Source organism: Pseudopodoces humilis, chromosome 3, assembly GCF_049639895.1.
Source record: "Pseudopodoces humilis isolate 2021_Gansu_Grassland_sample_001 chromosome 3, ASM4963989v1, whole genome shotgun sequence".
NCBI lineage: Eukaryota > Metazoa > Chordata > Aves > Passeriformes > Paridae > Pseudopodoces > Pseudopodoces humilis.
In genome coordinates, this window is record NC_142202.1 from 81,969,255 (window position 1) to 81,984,694 (window position 15,440).

Consider the following 15,440-nt stretch of genomic DNA (forward strand, 5'->3'; position numbering starts at 1 on the left):
GGGTGAAGGAAAAGATGTTCCCTGTTCTTCAATAGCATTGATTTGTATTGCTCAAGTGGTAGCCATTATGTCTGAGGATACCTTTTGCTTGTTTAAGTCAATAAATAAATGACTGTTGCCTGACCTTCTTTGGGAAAAAGTCTCTAGTTGCCTTTTTTAATTAAAACCAAAAAGAAGCCAAGCATATCTACACTCAAAAATTGAAGCTTGATTGCCAAAACTCTCTCTGCTAGCTAGAATAGGAGTTAAGACCTGCATTGATATAAATGTCACTTACACTTTTTTTGATAGGCTTGCTACACCCACAGAAGAGGAGGCTGTTCTCTGCAACATGAACTTAGTTTTGTTAGAAAATTTAAACCAATGCTCTGCTTTTGATGATGGAAGGCAGAGAGCTATAACAGAAACTGCAGACAATGAGAAGGGAAGTCCTTAATGTTACCCAGTGATATATGTTTGGAATTCTGCACACTACTTCTGATTTGCTTTCTGATGGACTCTGTTGAAAGTCTATTAGAAACTATGGTCGTGGGAAGCTGAACCGTCTGAACTCTTTCACTGAATTATCAAAGTGCTATTTGTAAGCATTTTTTCAATTTGTTCCTCTGTGTGTGTGTATATATACTTGTATCATTTTGTGTGGATCACCAAGAGATTAGTTGCTTAAATCCTATCTAGACACTTGAAGCTCTTGAAATGACCCTTTAAACTTAGATTTTAACTTAGGTGTGAACATCAGAAAACACTTCTCTGGACAGGCTTATTTAAGGAGAGCTCTTTTAATAAATGGCTAAAAGGTGGGCAACAGTTGGGTCCTTAAACTAATTGCACAATATCTTGACCTAGTAATTTTGGCACAAAATTCTTCTGTTGTCTCAACTGGATTAGGAGATTCAGCTCAGTGCCAGAATTCCATTGGAAGTATTTAACAAAAGATCCACTTGGCTAAAGTGCAGTGAAACACACTTGCCTGCTGATTCACTTAACATTTCTGATTTTTAAAAAGTGCTTTGTAAATGTCATGCTTACCTATATTTTTTCTCTACGTGTCAAATTCTCAGAGAAATTTTCAAGGCACTGTATCAACTTCTAGAACATGTTTTTAAAATTAGAATGGTCACACATTCAGACATATGTAGCAAGAGTCTTCGTGGGCAGGTGGTGATCTGCAGAGCACCTTCAGGAAGTATGTAAGTATTTTAGTTTTGAAGTGGCAGTTGGGAGTGCCAGGTGTTACATCTCTGCCATAAGGAAACTTGTATCATCAGTATTTAATGACTGACTGCTTCACACTTGAACACAAGGTTTGGAGGGATCCCTGAAGGCAGTATTTGTCCTTTGTGGGATGTAACAGATAGGTAATTCAAGGTACATTTAAAAAAGAAAAAGTGAAGGTGTCCAAGTTAAAGCCAAGGACGGGGTTAATGTTTTGCAGTATCTGTGACGGGGCAGAGCCTGGAGCTGTGTGGGTGTGTCCAAGACCCAAATGTTATTCAATACCATCTCATCTCATGGCCTGGATCCCAGGGTTGGGCAGAAGGAACTCTGTCTCCTCCAAGGAGAGGCATGTCCCTTTCCAGTGGTGGACTTAGGGTTCATCCTCACTGTGTAGTTATCTCGGGCTTGGTGAGCATTTTGTGTGTAAATCACCCACTCTGAGTACACTTTTGTCATTAGTATTGTTGCTGTTACTGCTCATTTTTATCTCGTTGCTGTTTCCAGTAAATTGTTCTTATCTCAACCTATGATGTTCATCTTTTGTGCCTCCCAATTTTCAATTCCATGCCTGGTGTGGGAAGGACGAAGGGAACTGAGGAGAGTAAGCAAGTGACATCTGGCTTGGGGGAGTCTCAGTGGGGGCACTGGGGAGGACCATTCCTAAACCATGAGAGAAGGATAGACAGTTTCTGTTTAAAGGAGGCAAATGTATCAGAAACAAGACATCATGAATAATCAAGAAAAAAGTTACTCATGAGTAGTTAAAGATTCCCCTTCCCTCAGCCTTCATATAATTCCCCCTGGTTGTCATTTTCCACTATTTCCCTATCATTGACTGACCTTGGGCTAATTGCATATGTCAGCACAAGGTTACACTTGATATTTTGTCTGTTCAATGGCAAAGGCAGCTTTTTCTGAACTGCAGATAAGATGCAACCAATTGACAGCAATCCTAATGGAAAATTAACCCTTGTGCTAAACAGCAGTGAAAATTAAGTTGTTTTGGTACATGTTGTTCAACCCTTAAAAGTTTGAGAGTTATTTGGCCTGTTTCTAGCTGCAAAAAGAAAAAACAGGAAAAGAGGAAAGGGCTAGCAAGAAAATAAGGATCACTTATTAGAATAAATAACATGCAAGTTAAATTTCTAGTAGAATTGGAAAAAGTAATAATTTAGCTCACAATGTCCATTTATATTAAATAAGACAGTAAACTTCTATATGTGAATTAAAGCACTAAAAATGCAGGAGACTGTCTATAACAACTGCAGTATAGCAAGAATTCTCACCCTTCTGGCTTAAGGTTTATCTTTTTTTGTTGGTAGGAAAACATGAAGAATACTTTCACTGTTAGTTAAATTGCTGCATACATAATGGTCAGGAGAGCCGTTAGAATGTTCGGTGCCATTATTTTTGGTGAAACAAGAATTCTCTACTCCTGTTCTCTTTAATATACACAATTTTTGCTTTATTTTAAAACTGAATTTACCATAAAGCTATTACTTGCTTAGTATAGCCAAATTGGCTTGCCAAATTGCCAGCAACTGCTTTCTAGAGTGTCCAGTTCTGCATTTATTATAGATCAGAATTAAATAGTTAATGGTTTTCCCATAGAAAATGGACAGTATAAGAAATAAACTGTTTTGATGCATTATGCCCTTTGTGATGACAAACAGGTGTTTGACTAATACAGCAAACTACCCTCACAAGCATCTTCAAAGTGGCTATAAATTATTTCTGGTGAAAACTGACTTAACTAACACTAGATTTTAACTGTGTCTATTGATACTAATCATAATATGAGTGGAAAATCATATTTGCATACCTGCTAAGGTGAGGATAAAGCGAGTAATTCAAATTCATGCTCAAAAAACCTGATCGTATGAGGCCATTGTGCTTAGTACTGCATTTATGTTATGGTAGTATAACTTGTAGGAATTGTTCTATCACTGTTTCCATTCTCATTCAGAAATAAATTTCAGACTTGAAGCCCATAAAAACTGAATTTATACTGGACAATTTCAGGTACTAAGCTGTTTGATATGAATCTTCCAATAATGAACAATTTAATGGAGAGCAATATAATTTAAGATGACAATGCAGTGACTGGAAAGAGTGATCTTGTCAAAGTCCTCAGTCTATTTCTAAAATGGCTATAAAATACTACTGTAGTTCCTTGAAAAATAAAGGTTGTAGAACAAGAACTTTTGCCCCATTGTGAGACAAAGCTGGAAGGCCATTCTAAGCTTTCTTTAGAACACAAATAATAATAATATTAAATCTAATTTCTAAAAACCAAGCCAAACCCCTCCTAGTTTATGATGTCATATATATACGTATGTCAGGCATATTCTGTAAGAGGTTGGAAGATGTGAACTCTTAACACAAAGGGGTTTATAACTATTGGAGATGAAGCACGTGGTGGATGTCAGATGCACATAGAATAACTGAGTAGGAAAGGAGTAGCAGTAGTGGAGAATTTTTGTGATTCTGTCCATAGTCATCGTATAGATGGCTGCACATTATTCGCAAGAGGGAGGAGTACTGCTCCTGCACTGGAGTTATGAGTACTGGAATATTGGTCATCCCAGAATGAGGTTGCAAGAAAGTTCCCTGTTGGTTGAGCGCAGGAGCAGTGTGTGAATTCTCTGCAGTGACTGCACAGCAGCAATGCTTTGTGCAAGACAGTCTTGGTGGGTGGGGGGCAGGGGGCAGAGCCGGGAAGGGCAGGAGGGGGAAGTAGTCTGATCCTGTAATCTGGGTGGGTGGGTGTGGAAGAAGATATCTTGAAACTACAAGAAATGTTTTTCTAGGAATAGGAGAAAGGGAGAAACAGCAAAATTTTTTGCATGTGCAAGCAAGCCTTGAATGTCACTAGATTTATTTTTTCCCCTCAGGTCCTTTATCAACAATCCAGTTACTGAGGGCACAGTGTTTTTGTTTTGTTCCCTCTGGGATACATTCCTGGTAAAGCTTGTAATTGTAGGAGGTTTTTCTTCCTACTTCCTTAAAGGCATTTTTGCACTTAAGTATCTGTTGTGTATTGGTGCCAAATCTCCACCTGCAAGATAACTATTGATTGTGTTGATGAACATCTGGAGTCTTTTAGTCTTTCTTTACCCCCCAAGGGAACTAGGTAAGTAAAGGTTTAAATATATGGTTAATCTGAGCATCAAGAGGCTACTGGGGAGTCTGCTATGTACCTCAGTGACAACAGATACCAGACTTTGAGGTGAGACGGAAGGGAGAGAGCCAGGGGAAGGCCAGGTGAGCATAGCACCTCTACTGCTGTTTTGAGACTTCTTTATAGTGGCTGTACACATGATGAGGGTTGCTTGGCCTCAGCAGCCAAGAGGGGAGGTAGGAGCCTTGGATTCACAAGGTGTGTGCCGTGGCAGTTCACCAATGTGACTGGTGCAGGTTATTCCAATGCAGAACAGCACGGAAAAGGCACGCTTCCAAACAGTTGCATAAGGATAGACTTGGTCATTACGTTTTTGGCAGCTGGTTGTCCTATATGACTATGATGAATCAGAAAGTTGACTCTGAAGTAGTTATTCAAAAATAGTGAACGTGGATAGTGTTAACAGGAATTAAAGGCAAGAGATGGCTAGTGCTCTGCTATTACAGATGCTGTTAGGACTATGGGAAGTGTATGAAACAGGTTTTAAATACTGAGTTTTAAGTGCCAATTACAGTAGCAGTTGAATATAATTGTGAATACATCCCAGAAAACCAGCAAAAAATAAAATTGTATTTCCAAATAGATGTCACCCTCAGTGATGAAACTGCAAGGTGTATTACTGCCACATGGATTGTAAGGAACTGATGTTAGAGCACTTGTCTTTGGCTCTTTTGAGCCACTGTCCCATTCACACTTGAATGATCACAGGGGTGTCCTAACTTACTTTTTAAATACTGTCTCCTTTAGGTGAAAACAATAATAATGCTCCTCATCTGATGAATGCTTCAGCATTAGCACTGGATTCATCCTTTCATGGTGGGGTGGTGTTTTAGGTTCTGGATCCTACAATGCATTAGGTAATATACAGAAAGAAGCCAGAAGCACAAATATTGCATTCTTACAAAATTCAATGACCAATTCAGTTCATCACTTATAACAATAGACTTATTTTATATCAAGCATGGAAAATACTGGCTATCCCTTTATTCATGAAGCAAATAGACAAAGCATTTGGTATCATATATCTCTTAACAACAGTGCATCTGGCATGTTCAGCAGATTATATGATTGTTGGACCATGAATAAAGGACTCAGTTATATATTACCTCTTTCAAAAAGAGGTGTTCTACCTTCCCCCCCATAGTCATATTTTCATCAGATAACAGGCTAGTGGTAAGAACAAACCGTGGTATGGCCAAACACTGAGGATTCTTTTCAGTGCTTTCTTTGCACTACTCTTCCTGTGCCCAGTAAGGTCTGACAAAGTCATTGACAAATTAGAGGACTGGGAAATCACCCAACTGTATGAAGTTTAACAAAGGCAAGTGCTGGATCTGTACCTGGGATGGGGCAACCTTGGATATATGGACAGACTGGGAATGAGATGCTGGAAAGCAGCACCACGTGAAAGGACCTGGGGGTCCTGGTCAATGGCACATTGAATATGAGCCAGCAGTGCCCTGGAGCCAGGAGGGCCAAGCCTGTCCTGGGGGCATCAGGCCCAGCAAGGCCAGCTGGGCAAGGGAGGGGATTGTCCTGCTCTGCTCCGCTCTGGGGCAGCCTCACCTCCAGTGCTGGGGGCAGTTTTGGGTGCCACAGTGTAAGAAAGACATTAAACCATTAGAGAGTGTCCAAAGGAGGGCACAAAGATGGGGAAGGGCCTTGAGGGGAAGCTGCATGAGGAGCAGCTGAGGGCACCAGGTCTGTTCAGCCCGGAGGAGGCTGAGGGGAGACCTCACTGCAGTTACAGCTTCCTTGTGAGGGGAAGAGGAGGGGCAGGCACTGAGCTCTTCTCTCTGGTGACAGTGACAGGACCGAGGGAATGGCCTGAAGTTGTGTCAGGGAAGCTTTAGGTTGGATTATAGGAAAAAGTTTTTCACCCAGAGGTGGTTGGGCATTGGAATGGGCATTGGAATGACCAGGAAAGTGGTCACAGCAGCAAACCTGACAGTTCAAGGAATGTTTGGACAATGCTCTTGGGCACATCATGTGATATTTGAGGCTGACCTACACAGGGCCAGGAGTTGGATTTTGATGAACCTTGTGGGTCCCTTCCAACTCAAGATATTCTATGACTCTCAGATGTAAGATGTCCCTTGTGACATCTCTCAAGCACCTTTAAATAGATTTGTTGGGAGCAGCTGCAGCCAGCAGTTGACTACCACAAATTTTAGGAAGTTATCAGGACAGAACACTGTAGCAATAATTGAGACATACTGAATCTCTCTGACAAAACTTCATTCGTTTTTCTCTTTGTAATGCTACATTGTTTTCTTTCAGCTTCTCATCAGCTTGAGACTTTGTATTTTCTGGTTTGTTTTCCACATCAACTCTTCCTTTAAGGATCTTTGGTGTGGCCCTGAAAAGCTTTTATGACCATTTTAAGCATTTCAGCATTTTCTCATTATTTAGTGGACAGAATAAAGATTCAAGTAATTTGGAGGCTGAGCAAAAGTAAACTGAGCTGTCTTAGGGTTTGTTACAAACTAGCTAGAATTTATCTTTGCCTCTAGAACTTTCTAGCAAGGGACATTGTTGAGGAATGCATTCCATGTTTTACATACTATACCTTACTACAAAGTTATCTCAGTTTCAGAAGTAAAGCACAAGGGCAGTTTCAATTTTGTTTGTCGCAAAAGCTGCATTGATGCTAGCAAACCAAAAGGTGCCAGGACACAGAGCTGCAGACTCAAAGCCCACAGCTTACACTATTATATTGTTGACAGCGGAGTACCTGCACTGGGTCCAGGACAAGCAGCTTTCTCCCAAGCCACCCTTGGCATGGCTCAGGGGGTAGCTCGGGCCCAGCTGACATGCAGATGCAGCTGTCCAGTTTTGGAGGTTGGAATAGCCCAGCAATACAGATATGGCCACTGGCATGAGCAACTGGCCAGAAACAGTGGGCAGTAGCACTCTTCAGATTACTAGTAGGGGTAAAATTAAAAACTGAGGAATACAACAGCAAGAATACCTTACCTTCTACCTACTGGAATTTGAAATTTTGTCTGCAAATATGCCATGACGTGTCCTCTTACAGAGTCCTACACTATTAGAATTATCCATCAGTGAATGAACTGAAAGGCATACATACCACTCTCCTGGGGGAGGAGAAAAATGTAAGGATGCTGGCTGCTGAAAAATTCCAACTGAAAAATCAGGGTTGCAAGTATATGGGAACAACACAATTCAGAGGTGCATTTAATATGAAATCTGGGATGCACCAATATTGGCATGTTGTTAAAACTGTCAGAAACTGCTATGCAGGGTCTGAGGAAAGCACTTTCAAACATATATACAAAAAATAATTGATTCATGGACTAAATAGACATGGCTTTATTATAACTATGTTAAAAATAAAGACCTATGTATTTCTTCAACTGCTCAATCTAGTTTTCATAAGATGTGTTTCTTTACATTAGCTGATTGACTTTTAGTGTTATTTGGTGCTTTATTTATAAGAGCCTGCCAAGAGGCAATTAGTAGTAGTCAAACTTGATGATGAAAGATCAAGTTCAATTCCATTTTTATTCAATCTTGGAAGTTGGATTTTAAAAAAAATCACACATGCAGAAATCAGCATTAGGCTTGTGCTCCAGACCTTATTGCAAGAACACACATCAGTGATGAGGTGAGAATGTGTATGACACTGTAAAAAATCTTTCCATTATTTTACCCTTCAAAATACAGATACTTAACTCTCCAACAATAAGTTTCTGAGTGTCTAAAAAACTTCTTTATTTGCCCAACACTGTCTGTTCCTCATGATCCTCAAACCTCTACTTGTCTTGCTTGTATACCCTATTCTTGGATCATTTTCTGAGCATGCTTACCAAACTAGGTCCTAACCAAAGAGGGGCTTGTGCAGTTCAAGTTTACTCTGATGTGCAGGGGATCCCACTTCAGTTCAAATTCTTCCAGGGAAATCAGTATTTTGTACCTCAGAATAGACTGAGCTAGCCACCTCGGAAAATATCCTCAAGAGAGGGTTCTTCTTAATCTCTGTTAAAAAAGCTGCTCCACTCTTCATGAGAAAACTACTGATTAGTCCATCTAGAATGATCATAATCTTTTAATCTTGTGGTAGGGCCTCACCTGTGAAAAGAGAGTCACGTGTGCCAGTCTTCATCTTACATTAATATTAAGTTAAAAACAAGGAAGCAAACAAAATACACAACCAGCGTCATGAATATGCAGAGATTATTTGTGGTCTGATCACGCTTCTTGACTCTGGTACTCTACAACCTGTAAAATCAAGAGCTTGGTTCAATTATTTTGTATCAGCAGTTATCTTACACAATTTGTATCTCAATTAGTACACCACGCCTATGTGTCTCACCATAGCTGGGCAAACTGAAAAAATAAAATAATCCTTTCAAGGCACCAAGTAGATGCTATACAAGAATACGAAATGTTGAGAAATCTGGATCAGCAGACCAGTATTTTCTCAGAAGACTGAACAATAAATGGAGATCAGAATCTCAGTGATGTGTATTTCATGGATGACTGACAAATCACATATGCTACACAAAGTAGGCACTGTCAGCCAAATGGCTCAATGCTAACAGCCCTGAATTTTTACTGTAAGTGCAAATATTGGTACTACTCACTCTACATGGTTGCTGTTTGGGGAAAGTAGGTATTTCAACTCTATAGAAATAAAAATGCTTGGTAGGTCTAAAATAAAACAACATTAGAAGGAAACACTTGGGAAAAACTAAAGATTGTCTTTAGGCTGGCAACAGAGCAAGGCTTTGTTGTATTAGACTAACAATCTTTATAATACTGTATCTGTACTATCACTGGCTGTTCTTACCTATAGGTATCAGTTCTTCTGAAGACTGCTAAAATTCTTGCCATTGAAACTTCTGAGGCAAAAGTGAAGCCAGAATGGCTATATTTTGTTATATTTTTGAGAAAAAACCATAGTTTTTAGTTTGAAATTTTTCATGTTTAAATTCTTGAACTGTGCCCTAAATTTTATAGAGGGTTTTGCTTTATCTTCTCTGAAACAGAGAAATTTTGTATTTTATTAAATATGACTTCCTCCATGTATTTTATTCCTTTTCCTTGGTATTTAATCCTATTCCTAGAGTACTTTTCATTGATCCTAATTTCCTCCTGAACTCCATTTTTTTGAGATAAGGTGAAAGACCTAATGCAGAATTACAACAGAAGATGTATTATTGATTTGTTTCACTGACTTCATATTAGAGTTCTAGGAAAAAATTACCATATTCTCAATGTTGAATATGTAATAAACAGAATGGTTTTTTCAAAACATTTGCTACTGGCTATCAAATTGAGAGTTTTTTCCTCCCCCTTATATTGGTTTGGAACCCATAAGGAGCATAAATGACTCATATAATTTCTTCAACTGATTATTTTGAATGTAACATCATGAAATTTTACCAACATTGTTCTGCTCATCTCTTCTCTTAGTCGATCTCACTAGTATTTCTTATGGCCTCCTCTACTTTTATCTAAATTGCATGTTAGCAAGTTTATCAGACTATATATCTGATAACAATATGACAGAATCCCATAAGTTATTACATAGATGTAAATCTTTAATAGTCTATTGTATTAACTCAGAGAAATTCCAAGTCTATACCAAAGCTACTGATAGCCAGCAGCATTTTGAAAATCAGGCAAATAACCTCTCATCTGTATTTTAAAAAGTTTAATTTCCAACAGGCTACTACAGTAAATGAAAAAATCAAATCCAAACCCCTAACTGGAAATGGCTCTCAAACTTGGTTAATCTGAAATCTAAATTTTCATTTAGAGAAATGGAAAGACAAAGAGTAGCTGAAGGCCACTATTAAATTGTGCCTTAATTAACTTCATAATTTACCAATTTAAATAAAATTTGTCACTTAAGACTTCAAGTAAGTCTTCTTGGACTCAGAACACTAATACGAAACCATTGAAACAAAAGAATGATACACCTTATTTTGAGAATCTCTGCTTAACAAAAATTGCCTTAGCATACTGGAACACTTTACTATGAAGTGAATAACAGCAAACATTTTGAAATTTTTTGTAGAAGTAATAATCTAAGCAAATAATTGTCAATATACAAAGCCACATAGCTCCTGTTTTCATTATTGAGTAGCCCTACTCTAAAATATACCCTGTGTATTAATTTTTTCAAAGCTTCCTTTAAAAAACCTTCTACATAATCCTTTGAAGATTCAGAAAACTTTGGTGACATCAAATAGACGTGAAAATAGATATGGCAAATATCCAAGAGTCTCTGTGAAGAAAAGCCCAATGGCAAACAATTAAGTACAGCAGTTTAATATTTTTCTCAATATCCTCTGGATGGTTGGGAAATGTATTCAGCATAGTTGAATTGTCAAACTGATCCAGGAAATTTAATTGAAAGTCTTTTACAAAATAGAGGAGCACAAATAAATTTGCTTTAAAACAAAACAAAACAAACCCAAACAAAATCCCCAGCATGAACCAGTTGATTTCCTCTATTCAGTGGGAATAACATAGGCCTTATTCTTAGTTTCTCTTTGTAAGGGAAGGTTATGTACTCAAAGATGTTACAGTGAAACCAAAAGAATGTCATGGCTGGTGCAAATCATATTTATTTGGGTAACTGCATATTGAAGAGGATTTTAGGTTCATTGAGCTCCAACAAGGCTCATTTACTGCTCAAAATATAAATGACATATAGATCTACTTTCAAAGGCCCGATAGTAGATTTGCAACTAATTATTTGTTTTTACACAAAAGTTAATGTTGTCTTCGTAAGTGTTGTGATTTTACTTTACTCTTTCAGCTGCTGGGGAGGAAAACAGATAGAAAACATTTTTCAGAGCCTAATCTATTTGTGTCCTTTCTTAAAAATGTTAATTTGTCTGGGCTGAGAGTGATTTGGGTAATACAGATGCCTAGTTCTATGCTCCTCTTCACCACCAGTGAGAAGCAAGCAGGAGTAGCAGGAAATATTTTCAAAAATAGTGGAGTGGGAAGACATGCATGTTCTGTGGTAAAGGGCACATTGAAATGGGAAATAAAGAATAGAAGCATTCTATAATTCTAATATAATTAGAATAGAATAAAATATTAGAATAGAATAAAAATATTCTATCATTTTAATATTCACTATTTAATATCAGATAAGGGCAGAATACAAAGCAGGTAAGCACTGTATTACAAACCTCATAGTAGAAAGTTCAGGTGGGTTACCGATGCAGGGTGCAGAAAAGATACGGAGGTATTCCTGGCATGAAGCAAGAACAAGTGAGTATTTAAATGAATTTTGATGTGAAGCTCCAAGTTATTGTTTGAAACTACAGAAGGAATTTGCTCATAGTAGTATTGTATTTTAGCATGTGTGGTTCCTTCTGCATGAAGTTAACACAAGTGATAATAATAAAAACTGTTGCTGGCCTCACAAGCACTCATCACACTTTTTGCCCTTGTAAGGTTTATGGTTGGTTTCAAGAATAAGAATGAACAAGCAACTAGTGGTGATAATTCTCAGTGAGGTGGAGAAAACCCACCAAAAAAGCCCTGTTCAAGTAACTGACCAACCAACCAAACCCAGGGAAAGCTTAGTCACTGCTTTATGTTGCTCTCAGCCACCCCCTGCCCGTATCATGCTTCAAATATTCAGCTACATTGTTCAGCTTGACAATTTACAAACCCTAAATACTTTTCTTTGTCTCTAGAGAAAAGGAGAAGAGCAAATTTCAAAAGAAACAGAAAGGCTTTTCATGTCAAGTACTGCTGCTACTAGGGTCCAAATAATGTATTTTCTGTGTACAAGGTATAAAATCATACTGACACAAGAAAAACACTGGCTAAAATATATCATTAAAAAAACCCCAAAAACACAAACAAAAAACCCTACCCCAAACCCTCCTACCAACCAATTCCAAAAGTGCAGAAAGAAACCAGAAAATTCAAGAAGGAACCAAAGACACTACATTCTTATCTGTCAAAGCTATCCAGTAATTAAAGAGAATTCTAATATATCTGTATTTGGATATTTACAGAGCTTATAGAGCTTTTTAGGGGGGGAACAGGAGGATGGAAGAAAAAAAAAAAAAAGGCCAAGTTAGGGTAAAAAAAGACATCCCAAACCAGCAACTCTTGGGATCAGTCCCTTGCTTAGTATAGCTGATGCGTAAAATACACAGCAACAGGAAAATCTATGAAACTTTATTCTTCCTCTTCTTTTTTTGTAAAATTAATTTAGCAATTGTGTGTGAATATTAACATTTTAAAGTCACAAAATAAAATAAATCCATTGCTATTTTTTCCTATTTTTAATGAAGACCTTTCAGAGGAATTTCTCCTGAAAACACTAAATCTTGCTGACAAAGCAGCACTGATGTATTTTATTTTAGAATAATGTAAGGTGAAAAGATCACGTGAATGAAAAGGGATTATTAGAAAGCAAAACAATAAAGACAGTAAAAATTCAGAGATTATATTTTTCTCCACTTGTGTACATTATAAAAAAAAAATCTTAATTTTAACTGAAAGAATTAAAAAAACCTTTAAAAATCTCAGAAAAATTAATGGAATATTTGTTACTGTTGTGTTGTTGGAATTTGAAGGACTCATTCTAACATTAATCATCAAACAATAATAATTAGGTATTTTTTCTTGTGTGTGACTTTCTTGTTGTGCACACATAAAAAAAATCCCATCAGATTTCATCTGTAAAAAGAAAGTGGAATGTATGTTTTTTAAAGCTGTTTATTAAATATTTCTTGTAGTATGCAGTGCTCAAGCTCAAGTCTGGGACTATGATTTCATTTTGGTAGGTGATCTAAAAAAATTAAATAAAAGACACAATCCTTATTTTATTGTCAAAACACCGAGAACTTTTTGATGCTGTGGGCTGCATTTTGAACTACAACAGAAAAAGTTATGAGTTGCCAAAAGAACAAGCAGGGTCAATATATCTAGGAGAGTTTTTCCTCTACTTTCAAACTCCTTAACTGTTAAAATTTCTCTATTGCTTGGTTTACAGTTTCAGTGATGTCATACTTCAGTATACTTTCTTTTATGTAAACATCAAGGGAAATTAAACTGTTAATCACATTATTCATGTAGCCCTTTGTTGTGAGAATCACCTACAAAAGATATTACAATACGTATTTTACATCACTAAGAAAAGATTCAAGTCACTTTATTTTTAAAATCTTTATTAGACATTAAATATGCTTTCATTTCTGTTTCAATTACTTGAAGTGTGGATTTAAAATTAAGCTGAATCAGAGTGGTTATTGTTACAAATCTGGGGAAAGGGAGATACATGTACATTTTTAAACACATAGTGATTATTGCTACAGATGTAGCAATCAAATCGAGTACATACAGTCTTGCTTTTTTTTTTTTTAAAAAAATAATGTCTCCTACAAAATACATTTACCCTTATGATAACGATTTCCAGATTAGGATTTTAAATATTTTTTATGACATGGTATAATTGTGTGTAAAAAATGCACAGCATCTAGACATCCACTATATAAAAATAATTTTTATAATAAGACAATAGAAATAAGTGATATTTTAGCCTCCTTTCTTTAACCTTTCAGGGTAACATTTCTTCAATAAAGCAGAAGGGTGATTGCATCGAAGCTTTCTCACCATGTCAAGCACAAAGCTCAAGCTCATGCACTGAGCTTGCAGGCATTGGAAACACGTATAAAAATGCTCAACTCATGTTACCCTCTGCTACCCAGCTGCACAGAAATGTTCAAATTTAATTTTGTTGGAAGTTAGATAGTTGAGAATTTCAGGGGGTTTTATGTACAGTAAAAAAATAGTTCTTTGTCTAGTTTCTATATAATTTCAAATATACTTTTGTCTTTGCTTCACAAGTTGCATCAGTTAATAACTGAGGCTAAAGGAATATTAAAAAATTACAGCTTCTCCTGTTTACACTGATCCCTGCTAAATTAATTCTTATTATGCACAAACACATTCGTTCTTGCAAGGCCCAAACGCGACCTGAAAAAGCGCAGACACGTTGCAAAACATAAAGACAACCGAGATCATGCTCCTTTAAATCCTTCACCAGATATGGATTTTTAAAAAAGCTAATTATCAGTAGACATCTGCTTAGTTTTTATTTTCCTTTTTCCTGTAAGCAGTAAAGAAACAGAGCACAAACTAGAACGTTTTATTCAGTATCCTCAAGCTAGCAAATATTAAATAAAGAAACGATTTAACCGCTAACCGGGCTCCGTACAATGTTGCAGCCTTTCAGGAACCTTCGGTAGGTTATCGATCCGCTAGTGAATTACCTCCAGTTCAGCCATAGGTTGCAGGCATCACCATCCATCGCTCGTCCTCTCGTTGACAACACTCCTCCTCTCTGCCCATCGCTCCTGGAAGGCAGGAGATTCGTCAGTCCCGTATGTCTGATCTGGTTGGCGGCAAGAGCAATGAATAAAATCGTTATCAGCTGTCGGGGTTTGTTTCGTTGTTTTGGTTTTTGCTTTTTTATTTATTTATTTTTTTTTTTAAAGGGAAGTTCTCAAAGCGAGCGCCCTGCGAGCCCTTCACCCCTCAGGCGGAGCCGCTTGGGTAGCCCCAGCGAACAACGAAGAAAGGCGCCTTTCTGGCTGTTTTGGGCTTTCTGGGATTTTCCCCCCGCTCCAGCCCCACGGCAGGAACCCGGGCACGATGTTGCAAGAATAAGAACCAACAACGCGTGACACTGTGGCACTTACGCGCAGATGCCAAAGCCCCTGGCCGAGCCCCGAGGTCCCTGGCTGGCTCCGAGGGAGCGGGCTGGGCTAGGGGAGAGCCTCGGCGAGCGGGGAGTGTGGAAGCGCCGGCCTTCCCCAGTGGGGCCGCGCTCCCCGGGGGCATTTTGGCTTCGCTCGCTTCCCATTCTTGCGACGCTAGAACTCGGGAACTTCCAGCGCCGCCGCCGCCGCGAGTCGCCGCTGCCCCGCCGCAGCCCCTCCTCCTCCCCGTGCGTCGTATCCCTCCGCGCTCCGGCATCGCGCAGAGAAAGCGCCTTTCACCGCCCGCCCGCCGCCTTCCCGCCCACCCCGCC

At 38.3% G+C, this 15,440-nt stretch overlaps 1 protein-coding gene across 3 annotated transcripts; it reads right to left on the reverse strand.

Annotated features, from left to right (window-relative positions):
* Positions 1-7,784: 7,784 nt before the first annotated feature.
* Positions 7,785-15,392, reverse strand: DOCK8-AS1 (DOCK8 antisense RNA 1). Of its 3 annotated transcripts, none has more exons than XR_015772189.1 (4): positions 15,109-15,392; positions 14,680-14,763; positions 11,575-11,636; positions 7,785-8,641 (listed from the first exon to the last, which is right to left on the reverse strand). XR_015772189.1 is itself a non-coding variant. In XM_005518592.3 (2 exons), exons 1-2 carry the CDS (start codon positions 15,383-15,385, stop codon positions 14,707-14,709), a joined length of 372 nt encoding a protein of 123 aa, XP_005518649.2. In that variant the 5' UTR covers positions 15,386-15,392; the 3' UTR covers positions 13,559-14,706. The 3 variants fall into 3 exon arrangements, 1 of the variants encoding a protein (XP_005518649.2); XR_015772188.1 differs by having other exon boundaries at positions 14,680-14,801; XM_005518592.3 differs by lacking the exons at positions 7,785-8,641; positions 11,575-11,636 and having other exon boundaries at positions 13,559-14,801.
* Positions 15,393-15,440: the final 48 nt, after the last annotated feature.